Source organism: Ahaetulla prasina, chromosome 12, assembly GCF_028640845.1.
Source record: "Ahaetulla prasina isolate Xishuangbanna chromosome 12, ASM2864084v1, whole genome shotgun sequence".
Lineage (NCBI taxonomy): Eukaryota > Metazoa > Chordata > Lepidosauria > Squamata > Colubridae > Ahaetulla > Ahaetulla prasina.
Genome location: NC_080550.1, coordinates 7,425,211 through 7,442,477, shown reverse-complemented (window position 1 = coordinate 7,442,477; position 17,267 = coordinate 7,425,211). Strand labels below are relative to the sequence as shown.

The window sequence follows — 17,267 nt, the reverse complement described above, 5'->3', positions numbered from 1 at the left end:
ACAGAGCAAATAGCCACCATCTTCCGCTAATGAAAATATGTTGGGGAGAAGAGGAAAAAAGGCTGCTGTTGTAATTAAACTTGAGAAGAGTTCAATTGGTGGGGGAAAGAGAAATTAAATTTATTTACATGCTGTTCTGGTGTTGATGAAGCATTAGCTATTTGGGAGGCCTCCTAATTAACCTTCATTTAGTTCACATAGTTTTTTTTTTGGGAAGCCCCTCTCTCTCGGTCTCTCGGTCTCTCTCTCTTCCCCTCCCCCATTGGGAAAACGATTATTGTTAATTATTACATACTTGCTCAATTTATATCCTGCCTTTCTACGGAGACTAAACGCTCAAGGCGATGTCTACATTTTGAAGCCACTCGAAAGAACTTATCAATAAAAGGATTGTGAAGACCATCATCATCTTCACCTGGAATAAGAAAAACAAACAACCTTACACGTTTTTTCAGGCCCAAATGTGTGCCTTGAGCCTTAAGGGTTTTTTTAAAAGTTTTTAAATGTTTTTTTTTTTTACAAACATATCAATGTGTCAATAATGTGGCGCCTAAGTGTCATACATTCCAATAAATATAGAACTAATAGCATTAGTCATAGCTATTAGTTCCAGTCCAACTTATATATTTCTAATAGTAATACATATTTATATAAAGTTGCATTCTATCCTTATTCAATTATTCCATGTTTTCTCTTATTATTACTCTTATTTTATTATATTCTAATACAAATAAAACTAATAGCATTAGTCATAATTATTACTTTCGATCCAACTTATATATTTCTAATAGCGATACATATTTATATGTATCCAACACTGGAAATTTTTAAGAAAATGTTGGATAACCATCTGACTGAGATGGTGTAGGGTTTCCTGCCTGGGCAGGGGGTTGGACTAGAAGGCCTCCAAGGTCCCTTCCAACTCTGATGTTATGTTATGTTATGTTATGTTATATAAAGTTGCAATCCTTCATTATTCAATTATCCCATGTTTTCTCTTACTATTACTCTTATTTTGTTATATAAAACTGTATATGCTAATATTCCCCCCTTTTCTCTTATTTCTATCTCTTATTATAACTTTTAATCATATCATCCTTTGTTTAAAAACATTTTCTTTCTATCCTACCTAACTTCTAATCCTGTCACCTACCTACAAAAAAAGAAAAAAGAAAAAAGAAAGAAAGGAAAGAAAGAGGAAAAGAAAGGCAAGTCAAAATAACACCGAAAACAAAGATCATCTATCCATCATCTCTTGCCCGCTTCAATACTTCAATTGCTACGCTTTCAAAACCTTAAGTTCTGAAGTTGGGCACTGAAGATGGTGAAAATTAAGGGAGGAAAAACCATGTTTGAGAACTTGATTCTAAAAAGGATCATATGAGAGAGCTTAGCCTTGGGTAAGAAGAAATTATGCAAAGATCAGTCTTTACTTTCACCCACTAAATACATTTTCTTGTTGATGTTCATGTCTCATTCCCCGATTGCCTCTTTTTTCCCAGAGATCTGATTCCAGGAAGGACTGTTTCCCTCCAGACTTCATCTATAGAGAAATGTTCAAAGCAGGCAACGGAAGTGAGCAAATCCCACAGTGAACTCCTAAAGTAAACTCATTCAAGGAAGGAAAAACCTTCCGTCTCATGACGATCCATTCTTTTTTCCAATGTCTACCTTAGCTGTCTACACCAATGTTTCTCAATCTTGAAGGCTTTAAGATGTGGGGACTTCAAGTCCCAGAATTCCCCATCCGGCATGGCCAGTTGGGGAATTCTGGGAGTTGAAGTCCACACATCTTAAAGTCACCACGGTTGAAAAACACTGATCTAGACCAGGGGTCTCCAATCTTGGTCCCTTTAAGACTTGTGGACTTCAACTCCCAGAGTTCCTCAGCAAGCTTTGCTGGCTGAGGGACTCTGGGAGTTGAAGTTCACAAATCTTAAAGGGACGGAGGCTGGAGACCCCTGATCTAGACAACGTATCTTCCCCTCCTTTGTAATTAAATGTATACTTTTACATCACACATCTTCATATGGAACACACATGCATCTGGCTGGGTACAAATACTTCTATTTTTTCAAAGCCACCATCATTTTGGTGCCACCTCCACTCATCTAAAGACCTTCTGTTATTAAGATAGAAGATGTTTTGTTTTTCTTTTAATTTTTTTTTATGAATGTGTTTGGAGCTTCAGGAACTGTTCCCAATATTATCTTCTCCTCTACCAGATCAATGATTTGGTCTGTCTAATTGCCACTTCTGATTTCTGTAGATTAACTGACATACAACAAGAGGCACCAGACTTTTAGAAAGAACAAAATATTTGAAATCATTGCTTCCTATTTTTCTCAGCTCCAAACACGCTCCCTTAACTTAAATCTAACAACAATTGAACAATGACATTGTCGCCAGCTCATATTCACAGACACACAGAAACACAACCTTGAAATATTGTTGCTTCTGAATCAAATTATCCTAAAGAATGGAGAAAGCATTAATAGGTAGAAGATCAATCTTGCCTGTCATAGCCATAGCAATAGCGCTTAGACTTATATACCACTTCACAGTGCTTTACAGCCCTCTCTAAGCAGTTTACAGAGTCAGCATATTGCCCCCAACAATCTGGATCCTCATTTTACTGACCTCGGAAAGATGGAAGGCTGAGTCAACCTTGAGCCAGTCAGGATCGAACTCCTTGCAGTGAGAAGAGTCAGCCTGCAATACTGCATTCTAACAGGAAGGAAGGAAGGAAGGAAGGAAGGAAGGAAGGAAGGAAGGAAGGAAGGAAGGAAGGAAGGAAGGAAGGAAGGAAGGAAGGAAGGAAGGAAGGAAAGAAGTTCTGTCCCCCTCCCCACCTCATGCAGAAGTGAAAAGCTAATAGTCCTTTATTGTTCAACCAACCTGGATTTCCCTCATGGACAACAGACTTGGCAGCTACAGTCCAAATGCCTGCCAAGTTCCAAGTTCCTTATCTCTTTCGGAGATGGAAACCCATGTGTCTGTAATCAGTTGCCGGGGCAGCCAAGAATGCACAGAAGAATCCTTTACACAACCCAGGCCTTTAACTCCAAAACAGCCGATGCGAAGTTCACACTTTGAAGCTTTTGTCCGTCACAAGGGCCAGATGGCAACTCCACCCACTTTTTATCCCCTGTGGGGTGTGGCTCAGTGACTCAGCTATCTCTGAGCCTGCCATACCTCTTCCTTTGCTGCGAGCACTTATCTTTTCATTGCTGCCTCGGGTCAATCCAAGATTGATCCTCAGCAGCTGGAGCCTGAGGCATTGCCAAGGAGAAGGAGGGTCCGGGAGAGGAAGGCCTTGTCAGCTCCTCCTCCTGGCCTGCAGCTAGAGCCTGGGGTGGTGCCAGAGAGGAGGGTCCTGGAGGGGAAGGCCTTGTCGGCTCCCCCCCATCACTCTCAGAGTCATCCTCCTCCATGAGGACAGGCTCGGGGGCTGGAGTCACAACAGGAAGGAAGGAAGGAAGGATGGACTAGCAATAGCACTTAGACTTATATACTGTTTCACAGTGCTTTATAGTCCCCTCTAAACGGTTTACAGAGTCAGCATATTGCCCCCAACAATCTGGGTCCTCATTTTACTGACCTCAGAAGGATGGAAGGTTGAGTCAACCAGGGCAATATTTGAGATATCCTGAACTGACCAGATCTTCTTGGCTGCTTTCACATACCAACTAAGCCATGCTTGGCTTTAATTCTGATGTGTTGAATAAGACATTGTGTCTAAGTTTTGCAAAAATGAACCCATAAATCATAATTTTGAAGCCACAGTCAACAGGTTTAGGCCTTACACTAAGCCAAAACCAGCAAAGCCACAGTATTAATGTATTAGTGTGAATCCTGCCAACTCTAACTTCAGAAATGAAACAAATCTAAACAAGCCATGGTTTAGCCCAAAATGTGTCCTTGTAATTGGAAAAACTCAACTCTTTCACAAACTTTCATGTTAATGCTGTTGCAATTTGGTATTCACTGGATTTCAGAAACGTCACTTCTGAAATAAGAGAATGTATATGTTGAAAATATACAACGTTGTTCTAAACACCATAGTTCAGTCCAAAAATTTGGTGCAGAGGGATATCTTTAGGTCATGTCTATCCTTAAAAAACAAAAAACAAAATTTTGGCTGATAAAAAATTTGGAAAGAAAGCAAGTGCTGGAGGAGGAGGGAGAGAGAAAGAAAGTGGGGGAAGGGAGGGAGTGTGTACAGTAGTGGCCAAAATTGTGGAAACCTTTTGGGAAAAGTGTATTTTTGAGGTTTGATGGCTAATAACACCACTTTTTAGGGGGGTTTTCAAGATAATCCTATTCCACTGCTGGAATGGCCTGGGAATAGCCCAGACCTTAACCCAATTGAAAATCTATGGAGCCGACTAAAGAAACTTCTTAGTCAGAACCAACCCAGCAATAAAACCCAATTAATAAAAGCAATCATTCAATCTTGGTTTCACATGATAACAGCTGCAGAACTACAAGACTTGGTTCACTCCATGGGAAGACGTTGTAAGGCCATCATTCATGTGAAAGGTTACCCAACTGACATATTAACTGACATGGTGGTCATTTTTGTATATCTCGTTTTTCCTATGTGTTTCACTTTTCTTCTTTATACTGTAACTGCTATTCTAACAGCAAATCCTTCATAAAACTTATTGCATTACATTCCTGATTAAATTATCTTTCCATTGATATATAATTTTATGGTGCTACTCCCAAAAAAAGTGGTATTATCAGCTAGTTTTAGAAAATATACTTTTCCCCAAAAGGTTTCCACAATTTTGGCCATTACTGTATATCATAGCCTTTCTGTCCCTTCTCAAAATTTCTGTCCCTTCTCAAAAACTAAGTCTGGAAGTTACATTTAGCAATTGTAGGGAAAAGTCAGCGTTCCGCTTACAGTACAACACTAATTTCCCTGCTTTTCTGTGAAGAGGATGAGCAAAAGAAGGTGGTTTCCCATCACTGCGGAATAAAAGTAGCTTATTCTTTGACCCAGAAGCACAAATTTGCAAAATGTGTGCTATTGCTTTGACCAATTCTGCACTGCTTTCCATTCTGGGCTACCTCATCTTTGCGCTTCAAGGTATTGGTTACCACCTTTAAAGCGCTCCATGGCTTAGGACCGGGATATTTACGGGACCGCCTACTGCCATCTTGTATCTCCCAGTGACCTGTGCGTTCTCACAGAGAGGGACTCCTTAGGGTGCCGTCAGCCAAGCAATGTCGACTGGCGGCCCCCAGGGGAAGAACCTTCTCTGTGGGGGCTCCCACCCTGTGGAACGAGCTTCCCCCTGGACTTCGACAAATACCTGACCTTCGGACCTTTCGCCGCGAACTTAAGACTTATTTGTTTCATCTTGCTGGACTGGCTTGAATTTTAATTTCAATTTTTAGCTGATTTTATGGGGTTTTAATTTTATATTAATTTTTAATGTTACTTGTATTTTAATATTAGGCCAAATTTAATAAGTTTTTTAATGTTTGTTTTTAATATTGTATGTATTGCTGTATTTTTATTCTGGCTGTAAACCGCCCTGAGTCCTTCGGGAGAAGGGCGGTATACAAATTAAAATATTATTATTATTATTATTATTATTATTATTATTATTATTATTATTATTATTATTATTATTATTATTATTATTATTATTATTATTATTATTATTATTATTATCTTTTCCCACCCTAAATGACTCTTGCAATTATTATTCCAGGAACCCAGCAGCCCCCAAACCCAACAGGATAATCAGGAGGGGAGGGAAAAGAATATTCAATGATCTGAAACATCTTCTCTCCTTTGGAAAAAAAAAATACAGATTGGATCCTTTCCCGATTCCTGCGTGATTAAGAACTGCAGGGTCTCAACGGCTCGCAAGTACATTTGCAAACGTTCATGAAAATTGATAACCCTAAACGTGATTTCTTCATGATTCATGATTCAGATTTATAAACCATGAATTGGTATTACAGGAATCCCCTTAGATTTATAAACCACAAATTAATATTACGTGAATCCTGTAAACTATGGCTAATTCAGCAAACGATAGCTCATTTGCTCAGCCCACGAAGAATTAAAAAAAGGAGGGGTGGGGAACCTCAAAAGATTGTTACCTAAGAATTCTTGTTAAATGTATTCCAGGAAGTTATCAAGAGCTGGCTGGGAAGAAAAATCCATACAATAAAATTGGCTAAAATTATACCATAGAAATTGACCCCTTCCTAGAGTGCATTGACGGAGTTGTAAACAAATTAGTGGCAAGACACAATTACTCCATCATTTGGATGCAAAGTTTTCAGGAACTTGGGAAATCAACCCAAATGCTTGAATAATGATCGTAGCTGCTGCAGGGGAATCTGTCGCAGAAGATGAAGTCACAAAAACTCAAGATGGTGGCTGTGATCCTGCAAAACCAATTGCGCACAGACTGCAAATACCATTTTGACTTTTTGGACACCAAGTGTGAATCTGACTGGGGTTTTGGTTTATTGCCCAGAAAAATCGCCAACGTTTATAAGAAACGGATTTGCTTCGTTTTTACTAATTGACAGGTTGGCTTTAACAAAAAGACTGAAAAACTAAAATACAATTTTGCTTGGATTAAGGGTATCAGAAAGTGCAGAAAATTAGTCTGGCTGCAAATTTAATAAGCCATTTTTGAAAAGAAGGCGACAATGAAAGAAAAATGCATTCAGACAGGGTTAGATATTGCAACAGGATTTTATTCCGAAAAAATTTCTTCATCGGTGTAAATGTCCCCCTGGATAATATTATTGCATAGGGATGTTCAAAATGCTTTTGCTTCTCTTTAAAACCTTGTTTCTATGTCTGGATGCATACCGAACGCTTGTGTTTTTCCCATTATTCTTCTAATATTGGTTTTATTTTTAGTATTGAGATTTTATTAATTCATTTTTAAAAACTCTGTAAATCAGTTAGTCTTTATTTTAGTCAATAACCAGAGGGCTGTAGAGCACCATGAAGTAGTATATAAGTCTAAGTGCTATTGCTATTCCTTCCTTCCTTCCGTGGTGGCGCAGTGGTTAGAATGCCATATTGCAGGCTGACTCTGCCCACAGCCAGGAGTTCGATCCTGATGGGCTCAAGGTTGACTCAGCCTTCCATCTTTCCGAGGTGGGTAAAATGAGAGCCAGATTGTTGGGGACAATAGGCCAATTCTGTAAACTGCTTAGAAAGGGTTGTAAAGCACCGTGAAGCGGTATATAAGTCTATCGCCATTTTCCTGCTGAATGACGTGTCTATGAATAACTCCATGTTTGATTTTTTTTTTTATTTGCATTTATATCCCGCCCTTCTCTGAAGACTCAGGGCGGCTTACACTATGTCAAGCAATAGTCTTCATCCATTTGTATATTATATACAAAGTCAACTTATTGCCCCCAACAATCTGGATCCTCATTTTACCTACCTTATAAAGGATGGAAGACTGAGTCAACCTTGGGCCCGGTGGGACTTGAACCTGCAGTAATTGCAAGCAGCTGCTGTTAATAACATACTGTCTTAGCAGTCTGAGCCACCAGAGGCCCTTATTACAGTTACCACCCGTAACCACCTTTTCTAGACATAATTTTCTCATGATTGCTGTTGTGCCTTGCATTGTCCGTGAGCAAACGGAATCCACGAAAGCCATCAAGAAAAGACGCCAGATGCCCGCTCATTTGGAAGAGCAGCTCTGTTCTCACAGCAGGTGGTGCGCACCTCTAGAACCACATCATCGGGGACATTAAAATCGATTTACGCAACGTCTGTTTCCATGACAGATGCAAGAGCACTTTAAAGCACCACCACATACGGAATGCAGCTGTGGGCTCTGAAAAATAACCGCCTCTGAAAGAACTTATTTTTTATTTATTTATTTATTTTTATTTATTTATTTTGGGAGTTCTCCATTTCCTTAAGGTGAGGCAGCCACAGGATGTCAGTCTCCAACCAGAACTCTGAATCCCAGGAGAGTTCCTGTCACTTCAGCTAGCAGCTTAACTGTTCAAAAAAAAAAAGCATTCCGCTTTCTGTTGGGTTTTGCCCAGATATGAACTCAAATCCAGTCAGGGGAAGTAATCTCTTACAGGCAAAAGACAATGTCCCTCTGGGGGCTTTGGAAACATGAGATGAAAAGCAAAGCTTGAGTCTTGTGGACTTTTTTTTTTTAAAGGTGAATCCAAAAAGGCAATCCTTTTCCTCACGGTTCGTAACGATCTCCTTTCTTAAAATGGAGCCAGGTATATAGCTGGCGCTCTACCGTGTTTCCCCAAAAATAAGACCCTGTCTTATTTATTTTTTTAACCCCAAAATAAACTCTTGGCCTTATTTTGGGGCAGGTCTTATTATTTTGGGGCGTGTGGAGCAAGATGGGGCTCCTCTTGCCATCTTATCTGATTTCCAGCTCTGCGTTTAAATATTTTTGGGGAGGGCTTATTTTAGCGCATGCGCTCAAAAGCCCGATTGAGCTTATTATCAGGGGATGTCTTATTTTTGGGGAAACAGGGTAAAATCTGTACGGAGAACCATGGAGATTGTGAGAGTCCCTGCTCAGTATGAAGGATGTTCAGGTAACCTCAAGAGGTGCCATCAGATGAGGAGACGAAAGCAAATCAATACGAAGAAAGAAAATAACTTCCCACAAAAATACAGATAGTCCTTGAATTATAACCATTTGTTTACTGGCCATTCAAAGTTACAATGCCACTGAATTAGATTAGATTAGATTAGATTAGATGATTAGATTAGATTAGATTAGATTAGATTAGATTAGATTAGATTAGATTAGATTAGATTAGATTAGATTAGATTAGATTAAGAGAGTTGGAAGGGACCTTGGAGGTAATCTAATCCAGGAGTGGTATTCATTTACCTTTGCTACCGGTTTGCAAATGTGAGCGTGCTCATGTGTGCCACATATGCACATGAACAGAGCCTTCTGCACATAAAAAGGTAAAGGTAAAGGTTCCCCTCGCACATACGTGCTAGTCATTGCCGACTCTAGGGAACAGTGCTCACCTCCGTTTCAAAGCCGAAGAGCCAGCGCTGTCCGAAGACCTCTCCGTGGTCATGTGGCCGGCATGACTAAACACCAAAGGCGCACGGAACGCTGTTACCTTCCCACCAAAGGTGGTCCCTATTTTTTCTACTTGCATTTTTACGTGCTTTCGAAACTGCTAGGTTGGCAGAAGCTGGGACTAGTAACAGGAGCACACTCCGTTATGCAGCAGCAGTAGGGATTCGAACTGCTGAGCTGCCGACCTTTCGATCGACAAGCTCAACGTCCTAGCCTCTGAGCCACCGCGTCCCTGTTCTTCTGTGCATGGTCAGTGTCAAAAACAGGATGTGATAATGTCAAAGCAGGTGGTCGGAGCCTCCCACAGCCGCGCTACTGGTTCACGCGAACCAGATGGAACCGGCTAAATAGCAGCACTGATCTACTCCAACCCCCAGCCCAAGCAGGAAACCCTACGCCAGGGGTCTGCAAACTTGGCTCTTTTAAGACTTGTGGACTTCAACTCCCAGAGTTCCTCTGCCTTCCTCTCTGTGGCAGCCCCTCAAATATGATTTATGATCATGTTTCACGACTGCTGCAGCATCCTCCGGGTCACATGATCAAAATTCAGACACTTGGCAACGGACTCATATTTATGGCGGTCGCAGTGTCCCAGGGGTCGTGCGATCTCCATTTGCGACCTTCTGAAAAGCAAAGTCAATAGGGAAGCCCGATTCACTTAGCGACCATGTTGCTCTCTTAATGACTGCAGTGATTGGCTCGTGGCAACCGTGGCAAGAACGGTTGAAAAAAATGAGGCAAAACCCACTTAACAACAGTTGCTTGCTTAGCAACAGAAATTTCGGGCTCAATTTGTGGTTGTAAGTCGAGGACTACCCATATTCAATTCAATTCAGTTTCTTATAGTCATAGACCAGAGGCCAGAACAAAATAAAAACACTCCGTAAATATGCAATTAAAAATTCTAGTATGAAATAATAAATAACGGTTAAAAAATCTGTAATAAAATCAAAATCTGTCAATTATACATGGTCTAACTCTACTAAAATTACAATCCATAAACTGTGTGGCCCATAGTCAGTTTAATACTAAAAGGGAAAAGAATAAGCAGCGCAAAGGGTTTGCCACATTTGTTGAATAAAATAGCTACGGTGGAATAGACACGTGCTTCCAACGAATGCCCAGTGCTGGACTACTTCTATGTATTTCCCAGTCAGCAAAGACTCAAAAGTTCTGGATAAAAAACTAAACACAATCGTCAAAATTAAGTATTTCACATTAAGGATTTCTGTGCTCTTCACCATATTATTTTCCCCTCGTTGGATACCATTTAATTATTTTATAAACCGACTTGACTGAATGAATGTCACTCCCCACCACCCCAAAAAAAAAAAAAAGGGACATTAAGCACATTAAGCACAAATGAAAAGAGGGAGCAAGGGAGACATGATAGGCAGTGTTCCAGTATTTGAGTGGCTGCCCCAAAGAAGAGGGAGTCAAGCTATTCTCCAAAGCACCTGAAGGCAGGACAAGAAACTAATCAAGGAGAGAAGCAACTTAGAACTAAGGAGAAACTTCCTGACAGTTAGAACAATTCACCAGGGGAACAACTTGCCACTAGAAGTTGTGAACACTCCAACACTGGAAGTTTTTAAGAAAAGGTTGGGTAACCATTCGTCTGAAGTGGTGTAGGGTTTCCTGCCTGAGCAAGGGGTTAGACTAGAAGACCTCCAAGGTCCCTTCCAACTCTGTTATTCTATTCTATTCACCTATTCTCCTCTCTGCTGGGGCTGAGCAGAAGACAAACATACTCAAGGCTGTTGAGTAGAATAAGATGAGAAGCTGGAGGGCGGAGAATGAAACCATTAAAAAGCCGTAATGCACAACCAAGTATATTACGTGTGGAATGTCTCCATGGCTATGTATAGTCACCCCAAACCGGCCCCCTGGTTCCCTTGGGCTGAACTTTCATTATGTTACTTTATGATCTTCCTGTTTGCATTAGAACCAGTCAAGTAATGTAGAACTTCAATAAAAGATGGAAAAACCACCTTTCGCTTTTCATTTCGTGCCCTGGCCCGAACCAACATCACCCCTCTGCCTTTCTCTGTTAACCTCTGTGGGGAAAAAACACTTCCTCCTGCTTAAACCAGATTTTTTTTTTGGCCAGATATTCTGAATTCGCAAATCTCTCATCGTTCTTGCATTCAAAACTTGGAACCACCGACAAAGGGTTTTCTTTCTTTTGTACTGGATGGATTATGGCTTAGCTTGTTATGGGAATCTAGTTAACTGGGGTTTATTTAAAGCATGGTTAGATAAAAATAGCTTAACATGATTTTGAAATGGAAAGGGAAGAAGGGATGGAGGAGACGGGAGAAGGAAGGAAGGACGGAAGGAAGGATGGAAGGAAGGGAGGGAGGAGCAGGAGGGAGGGAGAGAAGGGGAGGGAGGGGAGAGAAGAAGGGAGGGAGGGAGAAAAAGGAAAGGGGGAAGGGAGGGAAAAAGGAAGGGAGGGAGGGAAGGAGAAAAAGGGAAGAGAGGGTAGGGTAGGGTAGGGTAGGGTGGGAAGGGAAGGGAAGGGAAGGGAAGGGAAGGAAAGGAAAGGAAAGGAAAGGAAAGGAAAGGAAAGGAAAGGAAAGGAAAGGAAAGGAAAGGAAAGGAAAGGAAAGGAAAGGAAAGGAAAGGAAAGGAAAGGAACCCAATGTAGTGGGATAGCACAAAATGTTACAGCATCAAATTCACACTTGAGTAAACAGAAGGTGAAATCCCATTGTATAATTACCTCAGAAAGAAAGTGCCATGATGCCCATTGCAAAAAAAGTTTGGAGCTGCTCAGAGTGAAAGAGTCATTGCTTGGTACAGCGCACTCGCTCCCCAGAGAATAGAACAATATTAGTCTTTGGGTTTTATTAGCCATATGGAACCAATCTAAGCCACCGTGTTGCAATGGTCGGGTTTGAGAGTAAAGACCAAAATGTATTTTGCGCGGAGCAATTGATTGCGCTTACCTGATTGGGTGACGGTAGAGTCCCAGTTCAGTGTAAAGTCTGACGTTTCGCCCTCTTCGACTGAAAGGAAGCACAAAAGCTACGGTGAGGTTCAAGAAAAGAACAGATTTCATTTTTCAAAAGAATCTTAACTCTGTGTTGTTTTTTTATTTGATTTTTTTTTTACTATATATATATATATAAATATATATAAAATCATGTTAACGAAGAAAATAAGTCACCTGCACACACACCCCATTAATGAATCATGAATAAAACTGATCTGCCATGCTTTCAAAATACAGGCAGTCCTTGACTTATGGTCATAATGGGGCCCAAAATTTCTGTTGTTAAGCAAGAGAGTTATTTAGTTTTGCCCCATTTTAGTTACTGCAGTGAAATCACTGCGGTTCTTAAGTTAGTAACACAATTGTTAATTGGTCGCAAAGGGGACCCCATAGCACCCTGGGACACCCTGGGACACTGCAACTGTCATAAATACAAGTCAGTAGCCAACTAAATTTTGATCACATGACCACGGGAAGGCTGCAACAGTTGTAAGTCTGAAAACCGGTCATAAGTCACATTTTCCGATGCTGTTGTAACTTTGAACGGTCATTAAATGAACTGCTGCAAGTCGAGGACTAAACGTATAGTCTACAGCAGTGATGGCTAACCGTTTCCAGACTGAGTGTGAAAGTGCACCCGCGCCCTCCTGAACCCCCAAAATGCAATGCGTGCACGGCCCCCGCGCATGTGGCCTTCCCCACACATGCGCACGTGGCCCCCTGCATGCATCTCATCCCCCATGGATACACACGTGGCCCCTGCATGTGTGTGCCCCAGATGTGCCCCCATATGCACGTGCGGACCCCTGCACACGTCCCACCCCCATGCATGCGCATCAGAAACCCGAAGACCAGCTGGCTGGCGGGAGGAGTGCGCGCATGCGCAGCAGAGCTGAACTGGGGTGACAGCTCATGTGCCATCAGAGAGGGCGCTGCATGCCACCTCTGGCACACGTGTCAGGGGTTCCAAGGAACACCCCCAACGAAATAAATCTCTGAGGCTTGAGGTTCCTCAAAGTTCCCATTTATTAGAGATCTCATGTTGGCACAGCTGGGAAAACCCGAAACTGTAAGCTTCCCGGTTTTCCATACCCAGTTGACGGTTCACAGTCCTGCCCCACACCCACAAGTTCATCACATTGTCCAATCAACCCTTCAAACTCAATTGGATACAATCTTCAGGCAGTCTCCATCAGACGCAGGATGTCCTTGAATACGGAATGTTGTTATGACTAACTTTCTACCGCTCCAACAACAACCCCCTCCTAACTTCCCCAGCTGAAATATGTGGCAGTTAAGAAGCAAAAAGAAAATTGCCTTCCAAAACTGACAACACATGCCATAGGTTCGCCATGACGGGTCTACAGTACCATTTGTTTCTCAACACCAGACTTACACAAGATCTCCTAAAAAGGGGGGGGGCACCAGTTAACCCCTTTAATTCTGGGAGACTAAATGAAACTGAGATCTGAACTGCAATCTACAGTATTTTTCATCTCCTCGGGCCAAACAAACCTTTGGCCTTGAAAAATGTAAAATTTTCAACTCGGTTTATTGCCCAAGATGTAGCCAGATTCAAACACTGCCCGTTGGTTTGCTTATTTGGGCTTATTTTGGCACAGTGTAACATGGGATGCAAGCCAGTGTGTAAGGTAACTCAAGAGCCTGTAAATACTAAGTTATCTCAAGCACCTGTAAATCAAGGCTTAGTGAACTGGGTGAACTAAGCAATAAAATGACAATTTATGTTCCTATCAAATGGGTTACATATCAGCTAGCCTTTAGGCATAAAGTATCCCCAAACCAAAGTATAGCAGAAACATTTCCATTGTTCAGATTATTATATGCCAGATATGAGACTGACTCTATCTCTATATCTGTCTGTCTGTCTGTCTGTCTGTCTGTCTGTCTGTCTTACAGAGACCAACCATAGGTTCATGAGGCCAATCTGCTCTTAAATGTAAGCTGCCTAGAGTTACCTTGGTGAGATGGATGGCATAGAAGTTTAATTATTAAAAAAATGAAGTAAAATAAAATAAAATATAAAAAGGAACTGGAATTGGAATAGAATAGAATAGAATAGAATAGAATAGAATAGAATAGAATAGAATAGAATAGAATAGAATAGATTGGGAGGGAATAGGAATACAGAATAGAATAGAATAGAATAGAATAGAATAGAATAGAATAGAATAGAATAGAATAGAATAGAATAGAATAGAATAGAATAATAAATGAATGGAATGGAATGGAATGGAATGGAGTGGAGTGGAGTGGAGTGGAATAGAATAGAATAGAATAGAATAGAATAGAATAATAAATGAATAGAATAGAATAGAATAGAATAGAATAGAATAAAATAGAATAGAATAGAATAGAATAGAATAGAATAGAATAGAATAGAATAGAATAGAATAGAATAGAACCACAGCAGTGGTGGGTTTCAAATTTTTTTACTACCAGTTCTGTGGGGTGTGGCTTGGTGGGCGTGGCAGGGGAAGGATACCGTAAAATCTCCATTCCCTCCCAATCAGCTGGGACTCAGGAGGCAGAGAATAGATGGGGGTGGGGCCAGTCAGAATTTTTACTACCGGTTCTCCGAACTACTCAAAATTTCCACTACCGGTTCTCCAGAACTAGTTAGAATCTGCTGAAACCCATCTATGAACCACAGGTGGGATAATGTGATCCTGGCTGCCAAGTAATTTAAAATACATTTACACACAGAGAGAGACTCATTCCCGATAGTCAGAACAATTAATCAGTGGAACAACTTGTCTCCAAGTTGTGAATGATCCAACACTGGAAGTTTTTAAGAAAAGATTCGATAACCGTTTCTCTGAAATGGTGTAGGGTTTCCTGCCTAAGAAGAGGGTTGGACTAGAAGACCTCCAAGGTCCCTTCCAACTCTGTTATTCTATATTTTTACACACTAGCATACACCCAGTTATAATGAATATTTCTTGAACAGACCTAAAACCAGCTCATGGCCTTTAATTTTTATTATTATTATTATTTTCTGGAAATCCACTTCCTACTTCTCTTCCCTTCCCCATTCATCTTAGCCTACTTTTCTTTTATGTACACTGAGAGCATATGCACCAAGACAAATTCCTTGTGTGTCCAATCACACTTGGCCAATAAAAATTCTATTCTATTCTATTGCTTAGCTACCCCAACTGAATCGAGAGAGAGTGCGGAAAGTTCAGATGCAACAAAACAAAACTATCAGTGTTGTTTTCCAGCAAAGAGCACAAATGCCATTTGTCTTTTACGCCTTATGGGAGGGGCCAATCATCTCTTGGCCCTACTCTCGAGTCGTCCTCTTTGTTTGAACTGCTCTTGCCTTCTGGCAGCTCTTCTCATGCGTGCATTAGGAACAGGCTCCTCCTGTTCCTCTGCCTCACTACTGTCAGCCTCTGGAGGCTCTGGAGTCTGCACCTCACTCCCAGATGGCCCTGGCCCCACCTCAGCCTCCAACGCAGAGCCCTCATCCGGGCCTTCCCCAGCCTCCAGGACTGGCCCATGCTCTTTCTCAGCCTCATCGTTGTCCGACTCCATTGCCAGTTCCGCAAGCTGCTGGCGGACCACAACATGGCCAACCGAAACACATGTTTCCCCTGCAAGCTAGGACGATGCGTTCCTCCAACTATTTTCCAGGTTCTTTAAATCTCCATCAGGGAGGTCTCCTCCCGAGCTCAACTGTTGTCCCTTTTGGAGGTTAGGAAAAGAGCAACAAGCTGGCATCTTCCAAAAATTTCATTGCAAGACTTGGTGGGAGCTAAGGCCTCCTGCCAGAGTGCTGTCTTTTAATAGGGCTATTATACATTACCCCTTTCATCGCTGGCCTACCCTATGAAAGAAATGGAAGGGGGTGGGAGGGTTACACAATTTTTTTCCCCCGGTTTGTACACAGGCTAAATTCGTGCAGATTCTTGAACTGGTTGGTATTTTTTTTTCCTCTTCCCAAGTCCTAATGAGACCGTTATTGTTCTGCTGGCAAGAAGGAAAGAGAGTAAGAATGAAACAGGAGGGGGTGCATGGAAACAGGGAAGAGAATGTACCATTAATTTAGGTTAAATGAAGGAGGGAGAAGTAGGGGAAGGGAGAAGCTCAACGAGGAAGCAACTGTGATTGGGTTCACACACCACTACCCTATAATACGCCATGGCTTGGGCTTTAAATGCCATGGAAATTCAGCCACTGTGTTCTAGAAAACAGGCTTTGTGATTTTGAATAAGGTGAAACCAATCATTGTGGTGGTTCCAAGACGCAATTTCTTGGACCAGGCTAGAAACTGGGAGACTGGGAGTTCTAGTCCTGCCTTAGGCATAAAAGCTGGCTGGGTGCCTTTGGGCCAATCACCAGGAGATGGTGAATTCTAGTCCTGCCTTAAACTCTGAAAGCCAGCTCAGTGTCTTAGGGCCAGTCATTCTCCCCTACTTCACAGAGTTGTTATTGTTGGGAAAATAGAAGAAAGGATGAGCATTAGATATGCTTGCTCCCTTGAATAGAATAGAATAGAATAGAATAGAATAGAATAGAATAGAATAGAATAGAATAGAATAGAATTTTTTATTGGCCAAATGTGATTGGACACACACGGAATTTGTCTTGGTGCATATGCTCTCAGTGTACATAAAAAGAAAAGATACGTTCATCAAGAATCATAAGGTACAACATTTAATGATAGCCATAGGGTACAAATAAGCAATCAGGAACCAATCAGTATCAATATAAATCCTAAGGATACAAGCAACAAAGTTACAGTCTTACAGTCATAAGTGGGAGGAGATAGGTGATGGGAACGATGAGAAGATTAATAGTGCAGATTTAGTAAATAGTTTGACAGTGTTGAGGGAATTATTTGTTTAGCATATTATTTAGCAATTATTTGTTTATAATAAAATAATAAAGGTGGAACGGAAATAAGGAACAAATATCCAACTTAGCACATGGCGATGTATTCAACAAGCACGGTTTAGCATTTTGCAAGCCAGCTAAAGTTCCTTTACCGGTGAGATGGGAGGCATATAAATTTAAGAAATAAATCAATAAATGAGTCTTAATGCAATATACGAACCAGGGGTGCTATTCAGCAGGTTTTGACAGGTTTCTGGAGAACCGGTAGCGGAAATTTTGAGTAGTTCGGAGAACCGTCAAATATCACCTCTGGCTGG

General features: G+C 41.2%; 1 protein-coding gene across 2 annotated transcripts in view; it reads right to left on the bottom strand.

The window, feature by feature from the left end:
• The window catches only part of ZNF423 (zinc finger protein 423), a 304,646-nt gene that overhangs the window by 243,416 nt on the left and 43,963 nt on the right, over positions 1 to 17,267 (bottom strand). For both annotated transcript variants that reach the window (XM_058155221.1, XM_058155222.1), the window contains exon 2: positions 12,041 to 12,100. In XM_058155221.1, the coding sequence (XP_058011204.1) occupies positions 12,041 to 12,100 (60 nt within the window). The remainder of the gene's footprint in view (positions 1 to 12,040; positions 12,101 to 17,267) is intronic.